At 45.1% G+C, this 22276-nt stretch overlaps 1 protein-coding gene across 7 annotated transcripts in view; it reads right to left on the bottom strand.

The window, feature by feature from the left end:
- Positions 1-22276, bottom strand: part of Cap-H2 (Chromosome associated protein H2) — a 95675-nt gene that overhangs the window by 34590 nt on the left and 38809 nt on the right. For 5 of the 7 annotated variants that reach the window (XM_065450295.1, XM_065450298.1, XM_065450299.1 and 2 more), the window contains 5 exons: positions 20173-20348; positions 16945-17155; positions 10116-10231; positions 5879-5933; positions 4272-4307 (listed from right to left, as the gene is read on the bottom strand). In XM_065450295.1, coding sequence (XP_065306367.1) covers positions 4272-4307; positions 5879-5933; positions 10116-10231; positions 16945-17155; positions 20173-20348 — 594 coding nt within the window. The remainder of the gene's footprint in view (positions 1-4271; positions 4308-5878; positions 5934-10115; positions 10232-16944; positions 17156-20172; positions 20349-22276) is intronic. The other 2 variants (XM_065450297.1, XM_065450301.1) reach the window with 2 other exon arrangements.

Raw genomic sequence — 22276 nt, 5'->3', positions numbered from 1 at the left:
TGTCATGTGAAAACGCTGGTAAGTACTCAGTTTCCTATTCCGGTACCAGAAATCTCCTCGAGGGTCGTCACATGCCACATTCACAGCTACTGAATCTGCCAACCCTATGCTATAGGTATTTTCACTTATCTGTTCCGTTTCACAGCACACGTGGCATGCTGCCCCCTGAAAGTGTTCTGGGGATGGAACATGGGGAAGGCGGGAGATGGAAATTCAAGACGATGAGCAAAACGAGAACAAGGTGAAAGCAGGAGCCAGGCTCCTGCTTTCACCTTGTTCTCGTTTTGCTCATCGAAAGTGTTCTGCACACTTTTAACAGGTGGTAACCAAAACACCCCACCATGCCCTGCTGCAGGCGGCGTAAAGTGAGCATCACTTTTTTTTTTTTTTTCGTCCTGGCGGCACCATACCCTGACGACCCATACAGATTACACTTCCTAGACGCGAAACGAAAATGACAACGAGCACCTCGGGCCTCTCACACCCTGCCAGCTCAAATGCGCATTGGCGTCTCATGCCACAACGCTTCGCATTGAGAGGGCACGTCAAAACATCCTACCAAAATGCCCTGCTAAAAGAAGCTGCTGACCTAGGCCCAATTCAAGGAGCAGAAACATTTTAAGCCGCGAAAATGACGACGCATGTCTCGTGCTGCTCAAGCCCCACTAGATCAGCGTACGTCAGCATCATGTGCAGCACGAATTAGCGCAACGCTTTGTATTACATAGATGTCAGCTACAGTTGAGTCTACGAAACGAATTAGTGTCTTTGGATCGCACATTTACCCGGCTGGTACAAACTCTTTTCTTGCATTTTTTTTCCAAAGCGTATGAACGAGGTTCTACTGAACGTGCGGCAAACGGTAGCGTGTACAGTAGGAAGCAGAAACAACAGCCGACTTGCACCACATTCAAAGGATGGTGTACTGCCATTTACTTGTGCAATACAGTCATGTTAATTTTCAATATCTTGGCAGGAACCGACTCTTACACTTCGGGCTGGTGACTGTACCTGCTAAAACCGCAGACAACATTGTAAATAATGTATACCAAATGTAAACACTGGCTACAGACTACACAAACATTTATTCAAGATTTCAGAGCCACTGATGCAGTTTTACTTCATTCTTCATCGCTGCCATTCTCAATATTATTTATTTATTTATTCATAATACCTTACAGGCCCACTGAAAGGCACTGAGTAAGGGGGGTTACAGTTTGTGCTGAAAAGAAAAATGTAGCATCAGAAACAAGAAAAAAAAAAGAAGAAGACAGTGTTATCAAAGAGCGTATTCAGGTTATTACGAAAAGTTTCGTGGTTAGGCATGGATGTGAGGTGGCCCGGAAGACTGTTCCAATGTGCAATAGTGCGAGGCAGTGATGGTGAGTTAAATGCCTGCGTTTGACCACGTATGCACATGAAACTGAACGTGTTGTGAAGGCGGCGTTACGTGCGTACAGGTGCGTGAGTTGGCAGACTGCGTGATGTATTGATATAAATGTACCTGTGAAATAGACAGAGGAGCGCTATCATGCGGCGAGTTCCTAATTACTGAAGTAAAATTTCTTTTTTGATTCGAGTAATGCTAGAAAGATGGTCATACTTACACAAGATAGTTACCGCAGCTTACTACACCTGATTGACATACTCCCAAAGATAACTGTCCTCCGACGATATTATCAATCATTACATATTCCAATAGGCTTAAAACATTTAGCAACGGTATCAACTGATACCAAATGCCATGCATTCAATATTCAGCCTTCAGCAAAACTTTTTACAAAGTTACATCAGGATGGGTCTTACACAAGAAAATGCAGTAAATGCAAGGGAAGTTTCTGATTTTGTGCACGGGAATAATTTTTACGCAGCTTTCGTGCTTGTGCAAGCACAGTCAATCTCAATCTGACAATCACACTCGCAGCTTTATATTTCGTGGTTCTTATGAGTACCATGAAATCGATGGTTCGACGCAAGCCCGTCTGGTCGGGATGAAGCATTGAAGAAATAAAACAAAGGACACCGACCAACAGAAGTGCTAAAAAATGAATAAATCTAAAAGACGCTTCGGCTTCGCTACGGAAGCCTTGTACACAAGGCAGCATGAGTACCATGCTGCCTTGTGTATGGATAACTGTCAGTGAACAAGGAGAGTGAAAAGTCACAGCTGCCCACCACTACCCCACAGCAACGACCTGGGCACAGCTTGCAAAGCAACTAGCAGACAAGCAGGACCTGTTCACTGATACACGGGAGTGGTACAAGGAAGGAAGCAGACGACTCGTGTGCTGGTTCTCTACAGTTTGTCATACGTCACTTCTGGCAAGTGGTAATGGTATCTTTCTTATTCAGTTTCAATGTGAAAAAGAATCATTCTTGCGAGCATTTTGTGACACACCCATTCATATTTCAAGCGTAATATTATCCCCAGAGGTTACCGTATGTCTAACTTATCTGAAAGTGGACTTTTTACATGTTGCAGTTGGCCATTAACTCTTTCCCTACCACGAGGAAAATAGGTGTTTTTTGTAGGTTACGCCAGATTTTTTTTTTTTTGAGAAACTACTGCAATCAATATTTTATGTAATACACACACAAACAGCAGAATTAATTCCCTTTTCAGGCATAAAAGTTTTATTAACGAGATGTATGCCATAAAAAAAGATATAAGCTGCCATAGTCAAGATTGTGGGATAAAATTGAACAAAGTTTGTAAAGAAAAGAAACTACTAAGAAAAATATGTAACGAAAATTGTGAGACATCCAAAATTTAACTGCAAGCACCAGTAAGAAGAAACGGACAGGACACGTTCGTACTTGCTGGAACCCCTTTTACGTTCACCAAGCACCAACTGGCCCGGCAAACCACACTACTAATAAAGCAAGCACTACAGTTCAGCGTGCCAAGCTTTGGCCGCTGATGTTCCGGGCTGGTTTGCATCGTCATCACTCTCAGAGTCAAAAGTCTGCCAAAAGGGTAGCATCATGAGACTGGCTGCCGTTTGATCCATGGATAAAATCAGCCGCAGATGCAGCGGAATCATGACATCTGCGATCTTTCGAAGTGCACGTGCCACTCCCAGAGGTGGACACTTTTGCCTTCTACTTTACGATTGTGAAACTTTGGAGCGTGTTTTCGCCTGGTGTGAAAAAAATCGAACTGCTTAGAAAACAAAAATATAGCTCTCCTTCACGTCTGATAGCGCAGTATGTCCAAGAGCGGCGTGGTCTCAAAAGCGGCATTTCAAACCAATATTAGCAGGCGGCCATTTTTACATTCTGCTTTGATGATCGTGAAAGTTGAAAGCATGTTCAAAAATCACCGCTTGGTGGGAAAAAAGCGAACTGCTTAGAAAACGAAAATATAGTTCTCCTCCTTCACGTCTCATAGCGCAGTATGTCCAAGAGCGGTGCCAAAGGTCTCGAAAGCAGCGCTTCAAACCATCATTAGCGGGTAACTATGCCCAGTGGCCGCAGTAGGGAAAGAGTTAAAGGGATGTAGGGCCTAAAAAAAGCCGAAAATCTGAAAAAAAAATACTGATGATGCACGCACTAGGCACACCCTTGCTCAGCCAGAACCGTGGAGCTGCCGTGGCGTCGGGGGAGCATGCTAGTCTCACAACTTGGAGGCCCAGGTTCGATCCCCACCCACACTGATGTGTACCAAGCTTTCTTTTCAAATCCATTAATTGACTTTGTTTACAATCAACAATCACAATCGCCATTCATTTTGCATAATTACCTCATTCATAATTAGGATATTCATAATTACTCATGTATGCATTAGTACATGTCCATTAAGTTACAGACAACAACCCACTCACTAGGTCCACTTAGTATCCACACCTAGCATCCACAGCCGCTAAGACAGACTTCAAACGGCAGCTGGAAAAGGAATTCGTGTTTGAGTTTCCACATAACAGAACTGTTTTCTCATATATTCAAATTACTATCCGGCACTATCATGTCTGTAGGTTGTGCATAAGTCATATTCTACAAATCTTCCAACACATTTTACTTTAAGAAATTGAATTATTTCAGTAATTCCTATGCGCCACGCAGAGGGCCTGCATGGTTTGGGATGATTTTTCTCTAATGGACAATGCCACCTAAGCCGACACCGGGTTTTCTGCCTCGCAGGGCCCTTAACGCTATCGCATTAATACATACAATACAAGTTGGTCTGTTTTCTTACCCAGAAAATACTTTCAAATCAATAAAAATAGCAGCACCCCTAGGCTAAGTCTTTGGCATCGGGGCCATGCACTTACGTATTGTGTTCGGCAAGATGAAATTGCCGAAAAACCCTGTAAGAAATATGCATTAAATTTGTTTTAAAATGTTAACACTTTCTGAACTAGTGCAGTTATAATAAAACTAATTATAGATTTGATATCACTGAAAAACTGATCACAAGTCTGAATCTTCATTTAGACTGAACCAAAATTAACAAAAAATACATTTTAAAACCCATGTCGCCCTCTAGGAGTGCTCAGTTCTCAATAAACTTTGATGATCTTTGAATTTCATTTTGAAACATTAATCTACCATGCTAGCTTGACTCAATGTTTGCCCCTTTGTTATACCCCTGAGTGCAGTAATCGTCAAATTTTTTGGACTCCCTAGGGGCTGCGAAAGTGTTAGAAAAATCAGGCAGCCCTAAAAAATGAATGCATGTCTTTTATTGCCCTCAATGGCTCAAATCACTACAGGCGTGTCCTAAATAGCTCTGAAGGTCTGCCAGCACAATTAGGCGTACCGGTGTTCGTACCATGAATGAAGACAGCGGGTGTGCACGTGTGTAATTAAAGAATACATACTGTGTCCCGTGACAATTGCCCCTGTCCCACACTTTGTATGCTTCACTGCAATACACTGCATATGCTTCACCGCGTAACATTGATGTATCGAGGCGAAGCTAACTTTTGGGAACCTGCATTATGCAACGTGGTGTGTTTCACGAGCTTTGAAGCCATCGGCGAGGATTACAAAGGTAGAGTCAGCGCCATTGCTGACAGCGGCGAATCCTTCAAATGAAAAACACGGCACCAAACAGCAAGAAGCTTGCTAGCAAACATCAAAGCAGCTAGGCATATCGTTGTCGCGGTGGTGGCTGCGGCTGACAGCGGATCTACGTGCGAGAGCACTTATTCGAAGCTGCAAGATAATCGAAATGGCAGCGTTGGTGGATTTATTTAATGCCATTTCAAACCTGTGACCATGGCAAAAAGTCCGGAAAATCAGACGGTGAAGGGTTGTTGCATCTGAAGTTTCAGACATTCTTATACACTGACTCCATTGGGTACGTGGTGGTGCCGTGAAGACGACTGAATTATCGGGCATGTCCAAAAAATCAGTTGTTGACTGTAGTCTTGCTGTACTGGATGCACTGGATGCACTGAACAGAGGGCTTGCCACATCTGAATGCTCAATTCCTTAACGCCGTCGATTATGACTGTGCTCCACAGTGCAAGTAAGCTGTGTCAGCCAGTTTGTACATAACTGAACGACTACAGGAGGCGCACGTGTAAAACTTGTTACAGATGCTTAGAGTGATTGGATACACTGCATCGGTAACAAAAAGTGAGAGAGCAAGGGGGCATACGAAAGGTTAGCTAACCTGCAAGGCAGTTGAGAGTGAAAAGCCCATAACATTAACAAATTCCAAGCACTAATGTTACTAAAACGTTTTCATAAGGATCTGCAAATTTTGTGCATTTGCCCTAATATTTATAAGGAAATGGTAAGGGCTTCTCTACTCGTACATTATGCGCCTTTATCATGCCAGACATGAACTACATGCGGAACTTTCTCTAGGGGTAGCCATCAAGTCATAACCTGGCGATATTTTATGAGTAGTACACACAGTTACACTTACATGGCATGTCGTCGATGTCATCCACGTCCTCGGCCGTGTCTTCAAATCCATCCTTCTGTGATCATGCAGAAAATATAAATGAGGCACTTTATTTCCAACAAAGAAGACAAAAAAGTGTTATTCTATATTGGCTTTCTCCAGAGCACAGACGTTTCAAGACACTGCAATATGCGGAAAACTTGCAAGAGTCAGTAAGAGCAGTTCAGTGTACTGACTTCCTGCATACTGCTAATACGAACAGTTAAGTATGCAACTATTATCGGCAACTGTGTAAGAACTGGCCACCAAATCTGGCTCCTGCAGCAAAGTCCCATATCTGAGCAATTACGTATGCCGATTACCACGAGACAGTGCTGCAAATACGGAAGGCCATGTATCCCTAATGTTGAATTCCAATGGTAGATCGCGAGCGCTCGGCCGGATCACGAACGGAGCGCGTCGCTCCGACTGAGATCGCTCTCATCTGCTCACACCATATCTGCGAAGGGAATGCGTGCGCTCCCGCGGGGGCACTTAGTACAGGAAAATCAAGTGAGAGGGCGCTAGAATAGATAGAGTAACAAGTGCTTGGAAGCACAACCCACCACCCCATTTCACTGTCTGTGTCAGAAGAATCATCACTCGACTTGGAAATCGTACTGTCTGACTCGGAGCTGCCTAGGAGCGCGAACAAAATCGCACGGCGCGAAGCGGCGTCCACGTTTCCCATGTCGTCCATAGCTGCCCGCGACCGGAAACAGGCGACCGTGACATGAAGCAGAGGCGGGTGAAGGAAATACGTCACGAGGACTTCCGGTCAAATCTGCCGATTTCGGCGGAGCAAATATTTTTGCTCCACGGAGCAATCCGGGATCAGCGGCTGCTCCCAATCTGCCATTCGAACACACAGCTCACGCTCCCATTCTGCCATTGGAATAGGATTGCTCCAGACAGAGCAGAAAAACTTGAGCTAGATCTGCCATTGGAATTCAACATAAATTTTGCATGCATAACTGTGTCTCGGCCATAGATTCCAGATTTCAGGGCTGTTCCTCCAGCACCAGGCCCAAACAACATGGAAACGTCTGGCTGTCGAAATGTGTGAGCAAGTCTGTCACTTGCCTGCAAGTCTCTTGGGCATTGTAAATGCGTCATTCTGAAAAGTTAACGAGAGAACATGGAGATCTTCGTCGTGCTAAGGCCCACAGGCTGGTTTGCCACAACTGAGCTACCCTAGCGATAGGGTTGTAATCGATGACTGCTCTTAACCCAAATAACTGCTTGTTTATGCCAAACACAAACAACACATATCAAAGACATGGCATATTGTTTTTGTCCACAAAAATGTCATACAGAGGCAGCAATGGGCTAGCAGCACTAGCCCTAGCAGCACAGCATGCCAATGTACAACAGATGCTGGAAGCTACCAACATGAATGTACAGTGTGCATTTTTCCCCATATGTGCAGAAATACATGCAGGAAATGCTCAACGTGAGGCAGGCTTCTCACCAATGACTGTGGGGTGCGGTATGCGTGGCCTTGATTATCTACTCATTTCTAACAAGCACACCAATATCTTTTTTTTTTTTTTTCGGAGAGAAATAATGCATGCTAGAGTCCAGTAAACCTAACTGTTGGGCAACACAATGCAGCAGCTGTCCTTCCCAGTGAAACCTTCCCTCGGTTCACTCAGTTGAATGATTCCTAGACTACGCAAGCAGCCCTTTCTTTTTTTTTTTCCGAGAAGCGAGCCAGTGCTAGAGTCTTACGTCATTGTTGCTCTCTCTTCTTTGTTCGTGCTATGAGTCAAGTCTACACTCTGGAAAGCTGCGGTTCCATGTGCCGAGCTGCTGCTGGCATTGCCAGCTTCTGTGGTGTTCCACACAATGCAATCAATGGCTGTGTGTTTCCGCTACAGACGTTGCATCACAGCACTGTCAGTGACGCTCCCCAAGGCAGCAAGCACAAGGAATCGGCACGACCACAAGAGAGAGTGCAGATGTTTGCTTGATCCTTCTGGCTCTCCAAGATGTTCTGAGCAGAAGACATTTAGCCTAGGTAAGCAGAGACTTCTGGTAGGATTGAGGCAACATTCTGTGAATATTACATGCCACTGGCAGCCTGCAAACAAAACGACCTCAGAAGAGGTCGGGCTTAAATTATTGCTTCGTGCTGAAAATGTGGAACATTAACAATGAACTTGTTTATTTTATTTACAGTTTGAGCTGAATTGATCTGAAGCAAGCAGCTTCATGTAGGTAGGCCATAGCAGATGCCTTGGTCATTGACTCACTTTTCCAACGAGTGGTGTGTGTTCATAATGTTGCTTTAGAGCTCTCCCACTGGGCCCCAGTGAAACCTCCCAAAGACCCCCCTTAGTTCGCAGACAGTCGGAGTAACACTGGCCTAGGCAATAAAGGCCATGTTCCCCCTGTCCACTAAACTGCCCAAATCCGTTCCAGAAGCTTCAATTCATCCTACTGGCTTTCTGTGCCTACGTGATTCTATGGGACACATTTTTCCATTCCTATCAGCTTCTGTCATCTATTCCTATTGGCTTCTGCCACAATTAAAAAGATGCTTCATGCCCACACAGCTCTATAATGCAGTAAACCTGTGCTAATGGTTGCTGCCAAATTACACATCCTTGTTGCTTGTCACTGCTCTTTGAAATGTTTGGTAAGCAAATCACTCGCCTGTCCTTTTCCAAAGGCTTTTAATCGCAACGAAGTGCTTGGATTCTGTTAATATTTTACCTAACAATTTCTTATCTATGATTTACAACAAATGTACGCCGTTCTTTAATTAGTTGCTGCCTACTTCTTGTTTCTAAATTTAGTTTAATTTCATCACTCATTGTTTTTTCCTCATGTAAAATATTTAACTTTTTCCTTTTTTTTTCCTTGGTTGGTGATACACATGCCTACTAAGTTGGTCTATTTCACAGTAACATTACTAAACAAGCTCTACTTGCGTCTGGCTAGTATAGCTTTAACTAGCCAAGCAGCATAAGAGTCTCAACACTGTTCGGACAAAACACGCTGGACACAGATCAATGGCTACAGAAGGTTCATTATACGAAACTGAATGTGACGAGAGCACGCACCCATCAGTGCAAATGGTGCACTGAGAGCGATTGGCAGCACTGAACTGGTGAAAAAAAGCTGAGAGGGCACGGAAGGTTTGCATGGAAGCTCAACGTTTAGGAAACCTGCCCACAAAATCCAGCTTAGGCTTTGATACCCTGCTAGGCAGGCAGTAGCTAGCGTTGAAGTCCTGCAACATTCACAACGTAAGAGTAAAGCTACTGCAATGTTTCCACATACATTCATAAATTTCATGCATTTGCCCTGTTATGTGTGAGGGAGTGAATAAAGTTAAAACTTCATTGAATATAAGTACATAAAATATATGAAAAAAGAAAGAACAACCTTCAGTGACCTATGCTGATTCAAGCAACTCTTACATCAAAGACAGCGAAACAGCAGAAAGGAATTCTCGCACCTTTCAGAAGTCCAATTGCCACTCCAATATCTACCCAAGCCTTCACATACACCTCTGCTATACCTAGTACAGATGTTTGGTTATACTGAAGCCTTATGGCTTCCCTATATCAAAGCTTTCTACGTAGACCTGCATTTTCCTCTAAAATCATGTAAGAAAGAATGGTACACCAGAAACGTACTTATAAAATACTAAAATTATTCTTAGCCAAAAGGACTGGACACTATACCCATAAAATGGTTTTTGATTAGAACCCCTCTTAGGTTACCTCTAACATGAAGCCGCTGAAATGCAATTTATGAAACAAAGATTAAGGATTACTAGCTAAAATAAACCACACAAAGATGTCTATTAGAGTGAAGGACTCACAAGATACCTTTTACAATTTACACTAATTAGAAGTTTGTTCTTTTCAGCAACATGCTACTGTCCCAAAACTTGATACATGAGGGGGCATAATTTTGTTGTGCACGACAGGCAAGCGACAGATGAGGAAGAGCGGGCATGCATCTGCACAACTAAGGCATGCTAGCACACGAATTAGAACTGATGTCCTTCATATACGGACCAATCCACAGCTTTTATCATGCCGACGTCACGAGCACGACCCTCTTGGCATCACGACGTGTGAAGAAGCGAACGAAAAAGGGTGTGGCAAGCAGCACGCAATTTTTCTTGGAATTATCAGAATCGGTTTAGGGGCCCCTTCTCTGTGAAGTGAAATGAGAGTGTGTGATGGCAAGATGCACTCACGCTCTGGTCCTTCCCTTTGTCCATCTTCTTCAGGGCTTCCAGAGTTTGCCGAAGGTACCGCTCCCCTCCCGGTAGGACTTCCCCCTGCTTCCGCAGCTGAAGCTCCTTGGTCAACACTGCAGCAAGAGATGGCAAGCTGCTGAAGGACACAGTTCACAAAAACAGGCTGAACCTTTACATCCCTTCCCAACCACTCGCTTGGCAGCAGATTGAATTGAAATACCATAAGCACAAGGAAGGGGTTAGGATGTATGTAATCTGCCTCAGTACTGAACTGATTAAACAGGCCACTTCTGGGCACGAGTTCTGATGTTATCACAAGTCAGGCATGGCATCTGCTGCTGAACCTCCAGGTCAAGCATCCCACTGACTTGGACTTGTTCGTGGCACTTGAGATAGTGGCTGCCGCATGGGTTGCGACATGTTCGGCTGTGATTGCAAATTGTTTTAAGCATGTTGGCTTCATTGCCACTCAGCGGGCATCACGCCCTGATCTAGCAGCACCGAAGGAAGATTCGCCCAAATGCACACTCGATGACAGTGCTGCCAGTGCAGTGCCGCATCGCTGACCAATGCATGGGGTGAACTTTGTGCCATGGAAAACAAAGTTTCAGATGCCCTCTGCGTCGACGAGTTTGTATGCACCAGTGAAGATGTTGTGCACGATGAGATGACCAACGAGGCTATCGTAAGCAACATGTGCGAAGCTGACGATGCTAAGGACCAACAAGGGCTAAAACAATAGATGATAAACCCGCAGGATGTGTTAGACGGCTTTGACACAATTCATTTGTTAATTGGCGCGCCAGATGGTGGTGTGGCAATGGACACCGTTTTGCAGTGTTCAGGCAAGGCTCGGCAAAGTAAGCTTTCCTACTTTGGCAATAAAGATTTATTTCACAAGCCATTTTCATGTCCTTTTTGTCTCATTCTCGCCCCAATGAAATTCCAGCGAAAGTGAAATTTTTCACTCTCCCCAGCAGTTTTATTATTTCGAGTTTCAACTGTGTAAAGCAAAATTCGCACTGTCATGCAGCCACGTCTAAAGGAAGAATTCATGTATAAGGCAGAGGGTGACTTCACGGCTAAGCATTCTGGCAACATGGCGTCTACCAAGTTGACATTTCCAAATTTCCCGAGTTTTCCAGGTTTACCCGGAGTGCCTTTGCAAAATTCCTTGTGTGACACAGAACTTTGTTTTATGTGAAGACGAGCTGGCACCATGTCGCTCAATGCTGTCATTCTTTAGTAAGCATGTTAAAAAAAATCGATTTAATCCAGTTTGAATAGTAAGAAGTAGCATTTATTTTATTCAAAAGCGAAACAAAACAGAGGGGTTAGTGAAATGCACAGCAAATAAAATATCTTCGAAAAAAAATGGTAAAACCCATTGCAAATCAAGTCAAGCGTGCTAACAAAAAACTAAAAGTAGAGGCATACAGAAGCAAATATTTTCGAATATGAGCTATTTCTATCAACTGATAGCAAGCTCATGCCTGGTATGAGGCCCGAACTTCGTCACAAATAAGATTCTCTCAACAGCTGGTAAGTCGAACTCAACTATCCTGACATTTTTTTTTATTTATTTACTCATACTGTTGGCCTGTCGCCCCTTACAGGGTTGGTCAAAGTAGCACTTCAACAATTAGTACAATACATGGTATTACAATAATACATATAGCACAAAAATAAAACATGTCAATAGCAATATTTCGGCAATTAGTACAGTACATGAAGGCAGTACATGAATAGTGTTTTAATAGGTGAACATAAGCAAACATGGAAGATACATAAGCGAAATATTCTACAGATACTCCAATCCATATGACTATAAATGAAACGTTAATAAACGAGGTCATACACCTCCCCCCCCTCAAAAAAAAAAAAACACATATACCTGCGTGCATCTTTCAATGTTGCTTTTTTCTCAAATTCTTCAGCACTGATGCTTTCTCGCGTTAACACCGGTAATTCATTCCATTCTTTAATGGTTCTTGGGAAGAAGGAAAATGCATAAGCGTTAATGTGCATCTGAGGTATTTGAAAAGTATTACCGTATTTACTCGCATAATGATCGCATTTTTTTGTCAGAAAAATTGACGCAAATTCAGGGGTGCGATCATTACGCGAGTTAAATTTCCAGCGAAAAAAAAAATTTTTTTTTTTTTCGTCCCGCGTTTGCTGCGGGATTGCGGGTGCGGGACACCAAAACAAAAATAGCGGCCGGCGGAGCAAACCGAACGTGACATACGCGATTGTTTTTTTGCTCGTGAGTACATGACGTGCATTGAAACAGTTTCTTCCGTATCAGTAATGAATAATATTGTTAATATCGGCAAGTTTGCGACAATAACGTAGCCTTGTCCACTTTGACGGGACAGAAGCAGATGGGCGCGCTTAGCTGCCAGTGACATAGAAATGCATGGCCGGCGTGCTGCGGAAACTGCGGCATCTGTCTTCACTACTATCCTAATACTTTTCGCTAAGGGTGGGCGAATATCTTAGCTGTGTTACAAGCGTCGGCGTATGAATAGGGTACACTTTTAACGTATCAGAGTAAACGTGGCTACTATCATTGCCACGCGCGATTTGTTGCGTGCTCACGAGTGCAGATGAAAAGAATCGAAAGGCGCCTTTTTTGTTGGTTCTGTTGACCACAACCATTATAAAGCCTACACATAATAAAGGCAAGTTTGGTTGTACCTCTTTTTGTCATGGAAGTGCGGAAAGCGATGAAAGTAATGAAATGAGGCATCTACTTATGAATGTTTGATGCGTGCAGGCCGCTTGGCTTGTCTTGGAAGAGTCGTTCGCGTAGCATTCGACAGATGGTAAGCGCGATAATTATTGGGTAGACTTGGCACACGACATATCGCTGCGGCAAGTTCGGGGTGCGATCATTACACAGGAAATAAAAAAAATCGAATTTTGACGGCAAAATTTAAGGGTGCGGTCATTACGCAAGTGCGATCATTATGCGAGTAAATACGGTATGTTTGCTTGACATACTCTCAGCCCATGCACAATGCCTCAGTGTTGAAGAACGCAAACTTTATTTTTCAGATCAATGAGATTCGAGTCCGGCTTTTTTTATTAGTGGGTCTGGGCACCCGCCGCAGACGCGGTTCCGAGACCTTGTTGCGAAGCGGCTTCCTCGGCTTGCTGGACGGCCCAGAGTTGTGCTGTCAGGTTGGAGCTGAGCAGTGCGGTCTTCCAGCGCGAGCGGAGGCTGGCGATGGAAGAGATGGAGGAAGTCGGCACTGCCTGACTTGTTAAGTTCTGACACTCCCATAACATGTGATTAAGTGTGGCAACCTCGCCACATAAGTTTCACTTATATTAAAGAGTTTATTTTGGTTTGGATGAGGGACACCTTTATCTTGGTGACAGTTAACGCTTTGTTTTTAGAGCTCAAGTTCCTTCAAAGAAGCGGAGGCACGCTTCCTATCCCGGTCATTCCGCAATGCTTAGGTCCTTTCTGTTCTCTTCCACCTTGCGTTCGCCTCACGGACCATTTGAAGCATCCTTTCGGTCAGTTGTACTGTCAACATCTGATTTTTCGGACTCCCTATCAGCCACAAAAACGTCTGAAAAATCGGGCAGTTCTGAAAAATGAATGCATGTCTTTTACTGCCCTTAAGATCTCAAATCCCCACAAGCACATCTAAAAAAGCTCTGAAGGCCTGCTAGTACACTTATTAGGCATATCATTGCTCGTACTGTGTCAGGAGATGGCGGGTGCACATGTGTATAATTAAGGAATACATATATACTGTGTCCCACTACAATTGCCCCTTCCCACGCGTGCAATCCTTCACCGCAACACTTTCGTGTATGCTTCAGCACGTAACATTGTTGTAACGAGGCGAAACTGACTTTCTGCCTTATATGCAACGTGCCATGCTTCCGATCTTCGAAGGCAATCGCGAGGTCCACAAAAGCGGAGTCGGTGACATTGCTTACAGTGACCAATTCTTTCAATGAAAAACATGGGACCGAACGGCAAGAAGCTTGATAGCGAACGTCGAAGGAGCTAGGCCTACTGCTGCCGCGGTGGTGGCTACGGCTGCCAGCGGATTTGTGTGTGAGAGCACCGGTTTGAGGCGGCGAGATAAAGTCGCGGCGGTGGTGGTTTTGATTAATGCCATTTCGAACCTGTGATCCCAGCAAAAAGTCCGGAAAATCGGACGGCGAAGAATTCTCACATTCGAAATTTCAAACATTCTTATACATCAACTCTAAAGGGTGTGTGGTGGTACCATGAAGCCGTCCGAATTATCAAGCATGTCCAACATATGGCCATCCAGAAAATCGGTCGTTAACTACAAGGTTCGTCCAGGCTGAGAGAACAGATTGAAATGATCAAGCAACGCGGACAAAGGGAACAGTATCGGGCCTTTTTTTACTTGATTTGATTCGATATGTGATTTAGAATTCGATATTTGCACACCCCCAGTAATATTGTTAGTAAAAACGGAACCATCAAAAATGTTCTAAGGCAGATAATGCAATTCGGTTCCGTAATCCGAGTTACCTGAAGAGGTGGACATTACTTGCACAACCAATTGCAGTAAGATGTTAGCTAATTAAATAAGTTCCACTAATTACCTATTTGATTATACAAACTAGGGCAGATGCATCCGATTGCAATATTAAAGCCAAACAATAATGAAATCAAGTCTATTTAACAGAAATACTGCACTTGGCATTGGTTCTGAGAAATAAATCTTTGAAATCTGTGACAGACAGCACTGATGCCGAAGTTCAGACTTGGCATTCTTGCATTTTTCGGCAGTGTCAAGTGTAACTAAAGGTAAGCAGATTCCCATGTTACAGACAAATCTCGTCAATTCGAACACACTTAATTCGAGCCTCCGGTTTGTTTGAACTGACACAGTGGTCCCGTCAAAGTTATGTGCCTTCCAATGGGCGAAAATGCCCGGTAATTGGAATGCGCAAGCATTTGCGACGTTAATTTGAACATATCGAGCTCCGGCAATGTTCTCAGCAACGCGTCAAATTATCATCTGGCAGACTAGCATTGCTCTTACCCAGCCATAGAGGAAAAGCTTAGGAGAGACCCCCCAAAACCGCATGCAAAGAATAACAAAAAAAAAACCATAGCTGAAATTTCACCCTTTCTCAAATGGCAAGGTCACTGTTTCTGCGCCGTGCCGTAATGCCCCAACCGCACTAGCGGCGAAATGCGCACCGCAGGAGGGATCGGTACCGTGCCAATGCTTCGCGGCTTGCCACAGCGATAAGCGAGCCGCGAGTGGAGGAGACCGATAAGAGTGGCCTCTACAGTGACGCAAGTGCGGGAAACTGGTGTCATGCAGACCCATCCGACTGCTCTATTCGTACTCGCGTCTGGTTCAGCCGGGCCGCTTGTTTCACAATATCACCTGCTCGCGCCAGCCCTCGCTCGCACTTGTTTTGGTTGGCTTGGTTTGGTCTCGTTCGGGCTTGTTTCTTTACAATGGCGGGTCTAAACCAAGACTTCTCAATGAGAAGGTTGTTGGAGACAGTGCACCATATCCAGTTCTGTACGACAAGACAGACCCTGAACACAACAACGCGAAGGCAACACCCAGTACCTCATTCTCCTTTGTCTTTTGAACGCGGCGACGCCGCAATGGAAGGGAGCACACCAACATGATTATGATCAAGGGAAACGACTTCACCATCTTGATAAGACATGACTCGCGTTTAGTACACACGGGACGAAAAGAAAAGCACACGAGCATGCGAGAAGCAACAGCGGCGGCCCAGTCCGGCCTCGGCAACTCTGCTGCTTCGATGGCCGTCTTAGGTGGCAGAGGTAATTAGCCCAATCCACCAAGCTGGCAGGAAAGCAAATGCTTCCCTCCCGCCCTCCCTCGTAACTCCTTAACCTTCGACGGTCTGCACGTGCGCGCCTCCGCACTAGTGCCGCCAGCCCCACCGGCCTGGCGCCGGCTTGCTCCTTGAAGTTTCGTTTTCTGCCACTATCGGGAAACGAGCGTTGGCCAGCATGCGCAGTTTCATGGTCCTCACTTGCAGTGTGCTTGCGCGCTGCAATATTTAACGACTTGCACCGTTAGTGTATCGTGCTATGGGCCACGAATACTTCAAGTCCTTATTTTAATTCAAACTTCTTTTAATTCGAACAAATTATCAGGTCCCTTCGAGTTCGAATTATCGAGACTTGACTGTATTTTGGAATCACGTCCCAATAATTCTTGTGCAGTGGTTAGGATGCAACAATGGGACATCAAAGAACTTATATGCCGACCATATGACCATCAGCTGTGATAGCCAAACACATCACTGGCAGGGAACGAAATGTGCAGCTCACCGCTGCCTTTATGTGCGCGATATAGGCGCACCAGCAATTCTGATTCGTCACATCCAATAGGAACATTCCTTGTGCACTGATGGCTACAGTAAATAATGGTCCCATTTGTCTTGCTTTTTTTCTTTGCTAGTCTGAGTCTTTTCTTTTACTTTTGCTTGCAGATGTGCGGCACTACAGCTATCCGACACTCCAAGGTGGTGCCAAAGTTGCGACACTGCAAGAGGTCATGTGACCGGTCAGGTGGTGTGAAGGCACCTCTTGGAGCCCAATTTTCTCAAAAAATTTTGACTACTGCACTCTAGAATAGTGCAATCTTCAGAGCTTAAACTGAAATTTTGTTTGACTACATCACTTGAAGAAATGCCTGAGGACCATGAAAAGAAATAATTAAAAATAGAAAATTGACCAAATTGACTATTCTTGTATGTCCCCATGAAACCAGACTTTCTACCATGCGATTGATGGTCGACAGCTTAGAAAACTCCTGCTTACAATGTGGATAGTGGCTCTGCTTGACCCAGATGGCGGCGACAGGAACGATGACAGTCGAAACAGTCTTGCCATCCAAGGAGGCACACTCGTCGAAGGCCCGCTTCCGCGTCCTCCGGCGAATCACCAGCGGCTTATCCTTCCCCATCACTTCCTCCATTGGGTCATGTAGCCTTTTGACAACTATAAATGGCTGTGCTGGATGTTGCTGCTGCTGTTTCCATGGCAGGAAAAAATGGAGAAATAAAATTTAAGTTGGAATTTTAGCATGACAGCTATATTTAAATCAACTCTGGCATGACACAAATTGTAAATGTAGTCGTTAGAAAGTTGCAACTGACATGAAAATTGCCTCATTATATGCAATATTCATCAGAGGCACACACGCAAATATAATTTTAAAAAGTGGAATCATGCGCTTTCAAGAGAAATGCAAACATGATTTTGATGGTCTGTTGGCAGCTTGATGTGCCAACACATGGCATGTGCAAAACACTATGAACACATGTTGCACTTTTAAAATGCAACTGTTTGATTGGTGTGATCACACGGAATTGGCAAGTTGGCTGACAGGTTGCACTCTAGCAAGTCAAGCCATTACCAAAAGCACAGATGCACGTCCGAGATGGGCTGTTTCAGGTTGCTACGCATTTGGCAATTTTCGCTACCAGACAGGGGCGTAGCCGGGATAGGAAAGCAGGGGGGAGAGGGGGAGGGGGGAAATGGGGCATGTGCCTTCACCACATGTTGTTCAACAGCATGGTGCAGTTCCCTTGGCGCTCCCGACGAAACAAATCCAGATGGCGAGTACGAGAGCTCTTTTCATTCCTGAAGGTGCTGAAACTATTCCTAAAGAAACTCCCTTCAATAACAGGGTGTCTACCAAGTTGACATTTCCAAATTCCCTGAGTTTTCCAGGTTTTCCCTGAGTGCCTTTGCAAAATTCCCTGAGTGATGCAGAACTATGTTTTATGTCAAGACGCGCTGAAACCATATCGCCCTATGCTGTCACTCTCTAGTAAGCATATGAAAAAAATTTGGAAAAAAAACCGACTTAATCCAATTTGAATACTAAGGAGTAGTGTTTATGTTATTCAAAAAATATAAGGGAGGGGTTATTAAAATGCACAGCAAATAAAATGTCTTCGAAAAAATTTTCAAATCGAGTTGGACATTCTCTAGCACAAATAAAAAGGAGATGCATACAGAAGGAAACATTTTCGAATATGAGCTATTTCTATGAACTGATAGCATGCTCAGTGTCATGCAACTGTCCTGACATACTCTCAGCTCGCACAAGACGCCTCAGTGTTGTGTTTCACTGCTTTAAAGAGTTTATATTGGTTTGGATGAGGGACACCTGCATCTCAGCATCAGCCAACAATTTGTTTTTTGAGCGCAGGCTCCTTCAAAGAAGTGGTCGTTCATTCCTCAGTGCGTCGATCCTTTCTGTTCTCGTCCTCCTTTCGCCGCGCGTTTGCCCCACGGATCATTTGAAGAATACTCTTGGTCAATTTAAAGTCAACGTCCAATTTTTCAGACCCCCTAGGGGCCGCGAAAACTTCCAAAAAATCAGGCAGTCCGAAAAAATAAATTCCTGTCTTTTACTGCCCTTAAGGGCTAAAATCGACACATGTACGTCTGAAAATGCTCTGAATGCCTGTCAGTGCACTTATTAGGTATATCGGTGCTCCTACTGTGACAGGTGAGGGCGAGTGCACACGGGTAAAATTAAGAAATACACGGATAGCAACAAAATTACTAGAGAAGGTCAACAGTGAGAGGATTGAAATCCGCTGGTTTCCTGCACATCTGGGGGTAGTGGACGGAGCTCGGAGAAACCTCAATGAGGTGGCAAATGAAGCAGCACGAGGACTTTCTAGCCGTGCTCTTCAAGACCGAGCAACTTACACTTCACCCGGGGAACACAGGGATCGATTATTAACATATAACGAAATCACGAAGCATTATTATTTAAGCAGAAGGGAGTACCCATTGCCACACGGTAAGCTTTGCAGAGCCCAAGCGGTCACATTACGTTTGCTACAGACTAGAACATACCCAAGTCCATATTTTATTAACAGGATCTATCCTGAGAGGGAAACTCAAATCAACTGTAATAAGTGCAATGGCATCATTACTCTTGACCACATGCTTTGGCAGTGCCCCGCGGTCTTCACAGACTGTGACAAGGAAGAAGAATGGTGGCGGCAAATGCTACATAGCGAATCACTCTCTGACCAATTACGGGCAGTCCAGAAGGCCCGCGATGTGGCTGAAGGGCTCGGCCTGACAGTCCCAACGTGGGAGCGGCCCGCGTCAACCTATGGTTGACCTTCAGGACCAAATAAAGTTCCTCATACCATACCATACAGTGTCCCGCGACAATTGCCCCTTCCTACGCTTGTACTCTTCACCGCGTGACACGACTGTAATGAGGCGAAGCAGACTTTCGGGAAAGAGCATTATGCAATGCGCCGTGCTTTCCGAGCTTCGAAGACAAAATTATTGCTGTCAGCGGAGAAATGAAGAAACACGGCACCGAACGACAAGAAGCTTAACAGCGAACGTCGAAGCAGCTAGGCCTACCGTTGCCGCAGTGGTGGCCACGGCTGCCAGCGCATCTGCGTGCGAGAGCACCGGTTTAAGGCGGCGAGGTAATCAAAATAGCAGCGGTGGTGGTTTTCATTAATGCCGTCTCGGACCTGCGATCACGCAAAACGTTTAGAAAATCGGACGGCGAAGAGTTCTTGCGTCTGAATTTTCAGACGTTATGATACATTGACTCTTTGCGGTACGTGGTGGTGCCGCGAAGCCGTCCGAGTTATCGGGAATCCGGAAAGTCGGTCGTTGACTGTACACTGGCAACTCCTCCAGCCGACGACGATTCGTTACGAGTCCTGTCTGTTTCTCGAGCCAGCATTACCGCGACTTTTGACCCTCTAAAAAAATTACAGCTAATTTTCCCTGATAGAAGCACAAATTCCCTGAGTTTTCCCTGAGTTTTTCCAGACTACTCAAAATCCCTGAGAATTCCCGGTTTTCCCGGTTTTCCCGGTTGGTAGACACCCTGAATAACCTGCAGTTTCCCTCACTGTCACAAGCTATGTGGCCCGCATGCTTTTGAGAAATACTGTACGCACTCAAAACTTGATGTTCACACCGCGAAACAATGGTAACCACTTTGCTGCGTGCAGATGTGTTTAAAGGCCTGAGCCACCACTACACTACCTCGTGCTTGACGCGTTCCTCCTTGATGCGCTTGGCGAGGCTTGACTGCCGGACCGGAGGCACAGGCACCGTGGATGTCTCCTCCACATCTGGCTTGGCTGGGCACTCCTCGAAGGCCCCAATGTCCCCACAGAAGGGCACCATTTCAGCATCCTCTGACATTGGCAGCGGAGAGGCTGGGCAAGGTACAACAGCGGCAACAATTCAATGAGAGTGCTTCACCCTTGAGATGTCCCCCAAATAATGTCCCAATATTCCTGCAACGCTTTGACAAATACAGAATAATCTTGTAAATTTGAACTCCATGAGGACCGGAAATTCGTTTGAGTAAGACAGAGTTCGAAAAAGCCCCTTTAAATATAGCACCCGAAAAATTGTGCGGTACAGCAGGCGAAACCAAAAACGTCACTGGGCTCGCTTTGAAGACTTGTCTTTCCTCAATCAGTGCACGAGACGACATGTGCCGGAACAAGCTTAGGTTCCATGTAGGGTCCAAGTACAGTAATACAGTAAAACCTCTGTTAAACCGTACGCACTTAAACTGTAGTTTCGTCTTAAAAGTAGTAAAGTCAAATCCCTGACTCTGCGGCCATTGAACATAATGTGTTTTGTATCCGCATAAACCGTACCAGCTTATTGCACCCGTATTGGTTAACAAGTAGTGTTTCCCCTTTTCATAGCGCAAACACGGAGGTGCGTTGTCTCCATCGGGTGGCCCAGCAGAACAAGCCTCAGAGATCAGAACAACGGCCTTTACGCGCCCTGTGCTCGCGCGTGAAGCCACATCAACATCAACATCATTTCGGCAATGTGCTAGAGAGCATTGTGGCGTCGTGCAAGCGAGGAAGGACTCACATCATGCCAAAGCTCTGATAGAAAAGATGCCGGATGCTCAGCATAGAAAAAAAATTGGACATTGTTCGTGCTATCGAACGTGACACGAAGAAGTCGGCGCTGGCACGCGACAGGGATCTACTGTTGACTACGGTGTGTGGCATTTGCAATGCGAAGTTGTTGCTCGGCAGCGCTGCTGCGACCGCGAAGAGATGTCGGCTACGAGGTTCGACTTTTCGCCATCGTTGCCTCTGTTGTTGCCGAAGTGTCCGCTAGCGACAGTGATGAGGACAACACAGAAAGTGACAGCACGGGCGATTCAGGCCCGACAGTGGCAGAGGCTGCGCATTAGGTCGGCCTCGTGAATGCAATCGTCGCGACGAGAACAGCACCCCGCTATAAAAAAGCGCCCCACAATTTCTGCAGCGCTACCGCCCGTGTGCGCGGAGAACATGAAATTACAACAAGCAATCTGCCATGCAAATGTTTGCCGAGAAGAGCGGGCTGGCTGAAAAGCTGCCTCGCAGCTTCAATAAGTTTGAGGCTGCTGTCGTCGCTGCTAAGCCGCCGCGGCATCAAACGAAAATAGTAACACTTTTGTCGCACGAAATGAATAAATACTGAATGTTTTTTCCCCTTTCATCGCACTCTCTCTGAGTTCCGTTTTTGACAGGTAAGTGGTCGATCTCATGCTATTTCTGGTAGACAGTACTACCCTTTAGTGCGTGCTTTTCCCGAGTTCCGGCCAACAACGGTTTAACGAGGTTTCACTGTATATTACAGCTGCTCTCAAAGCGAATATCGAATAGCGTAATATTCTAAACTATGTATTTGAACATTCAAATATTCACACAACACTATAGATAGGCTTAAAACAACTGAAGTAGGCAAAGAATGCTGATGGCATTGAAATTGCCTGCAGCTAAAAATCAGACTTGAAAGCAAAACCATGTTTGCTGCACTAGCAACCGCCTACCATCAGAGCCAATGGCTTCACCACTGTCATCACAAAATGACGAAAGAACATGTTTATGTGGAGGCTGCTAATGAAAATGCGCTGCTTTCATTGTGAAAGTTCATCCTAACGAGAAGCTATTCACAAGCTAAGCCAGCTAAACCAAGTTGCATCACATGTATTTCGCATTCCTGAGGCTCGCATGGGGGCATCCCAGCTGAATGAATTGGCTAAGTGGTTAGTTGAGGTGCGGAATATTGTTCCCCTAGCTATGCTTATGGAATGACTCGGAAAATGGGAAATAAGCACAACAGA

The sequence above is a fragment of the Dermacentor albipictus genome, chromosome 3 (assembly GCF_038994185.2).
Source record: "Dermacentor albipictus isolate Rhodes 1998 colony chromosome 3, USDA_Dalb.pri_finalv2, whole genome shotgun sequence".
NCBI lineage: Eukaryota > Metazoa > Arthropoda > Arachnida > Ixodida > Ixodidae > Dermacentor > Dermacentor albipictus.
The sequence above is the reverse complement of the archived record's forward strand: the minus strand, read 5'-3'. Positions and strand labels throughout refer to the sequence as shown.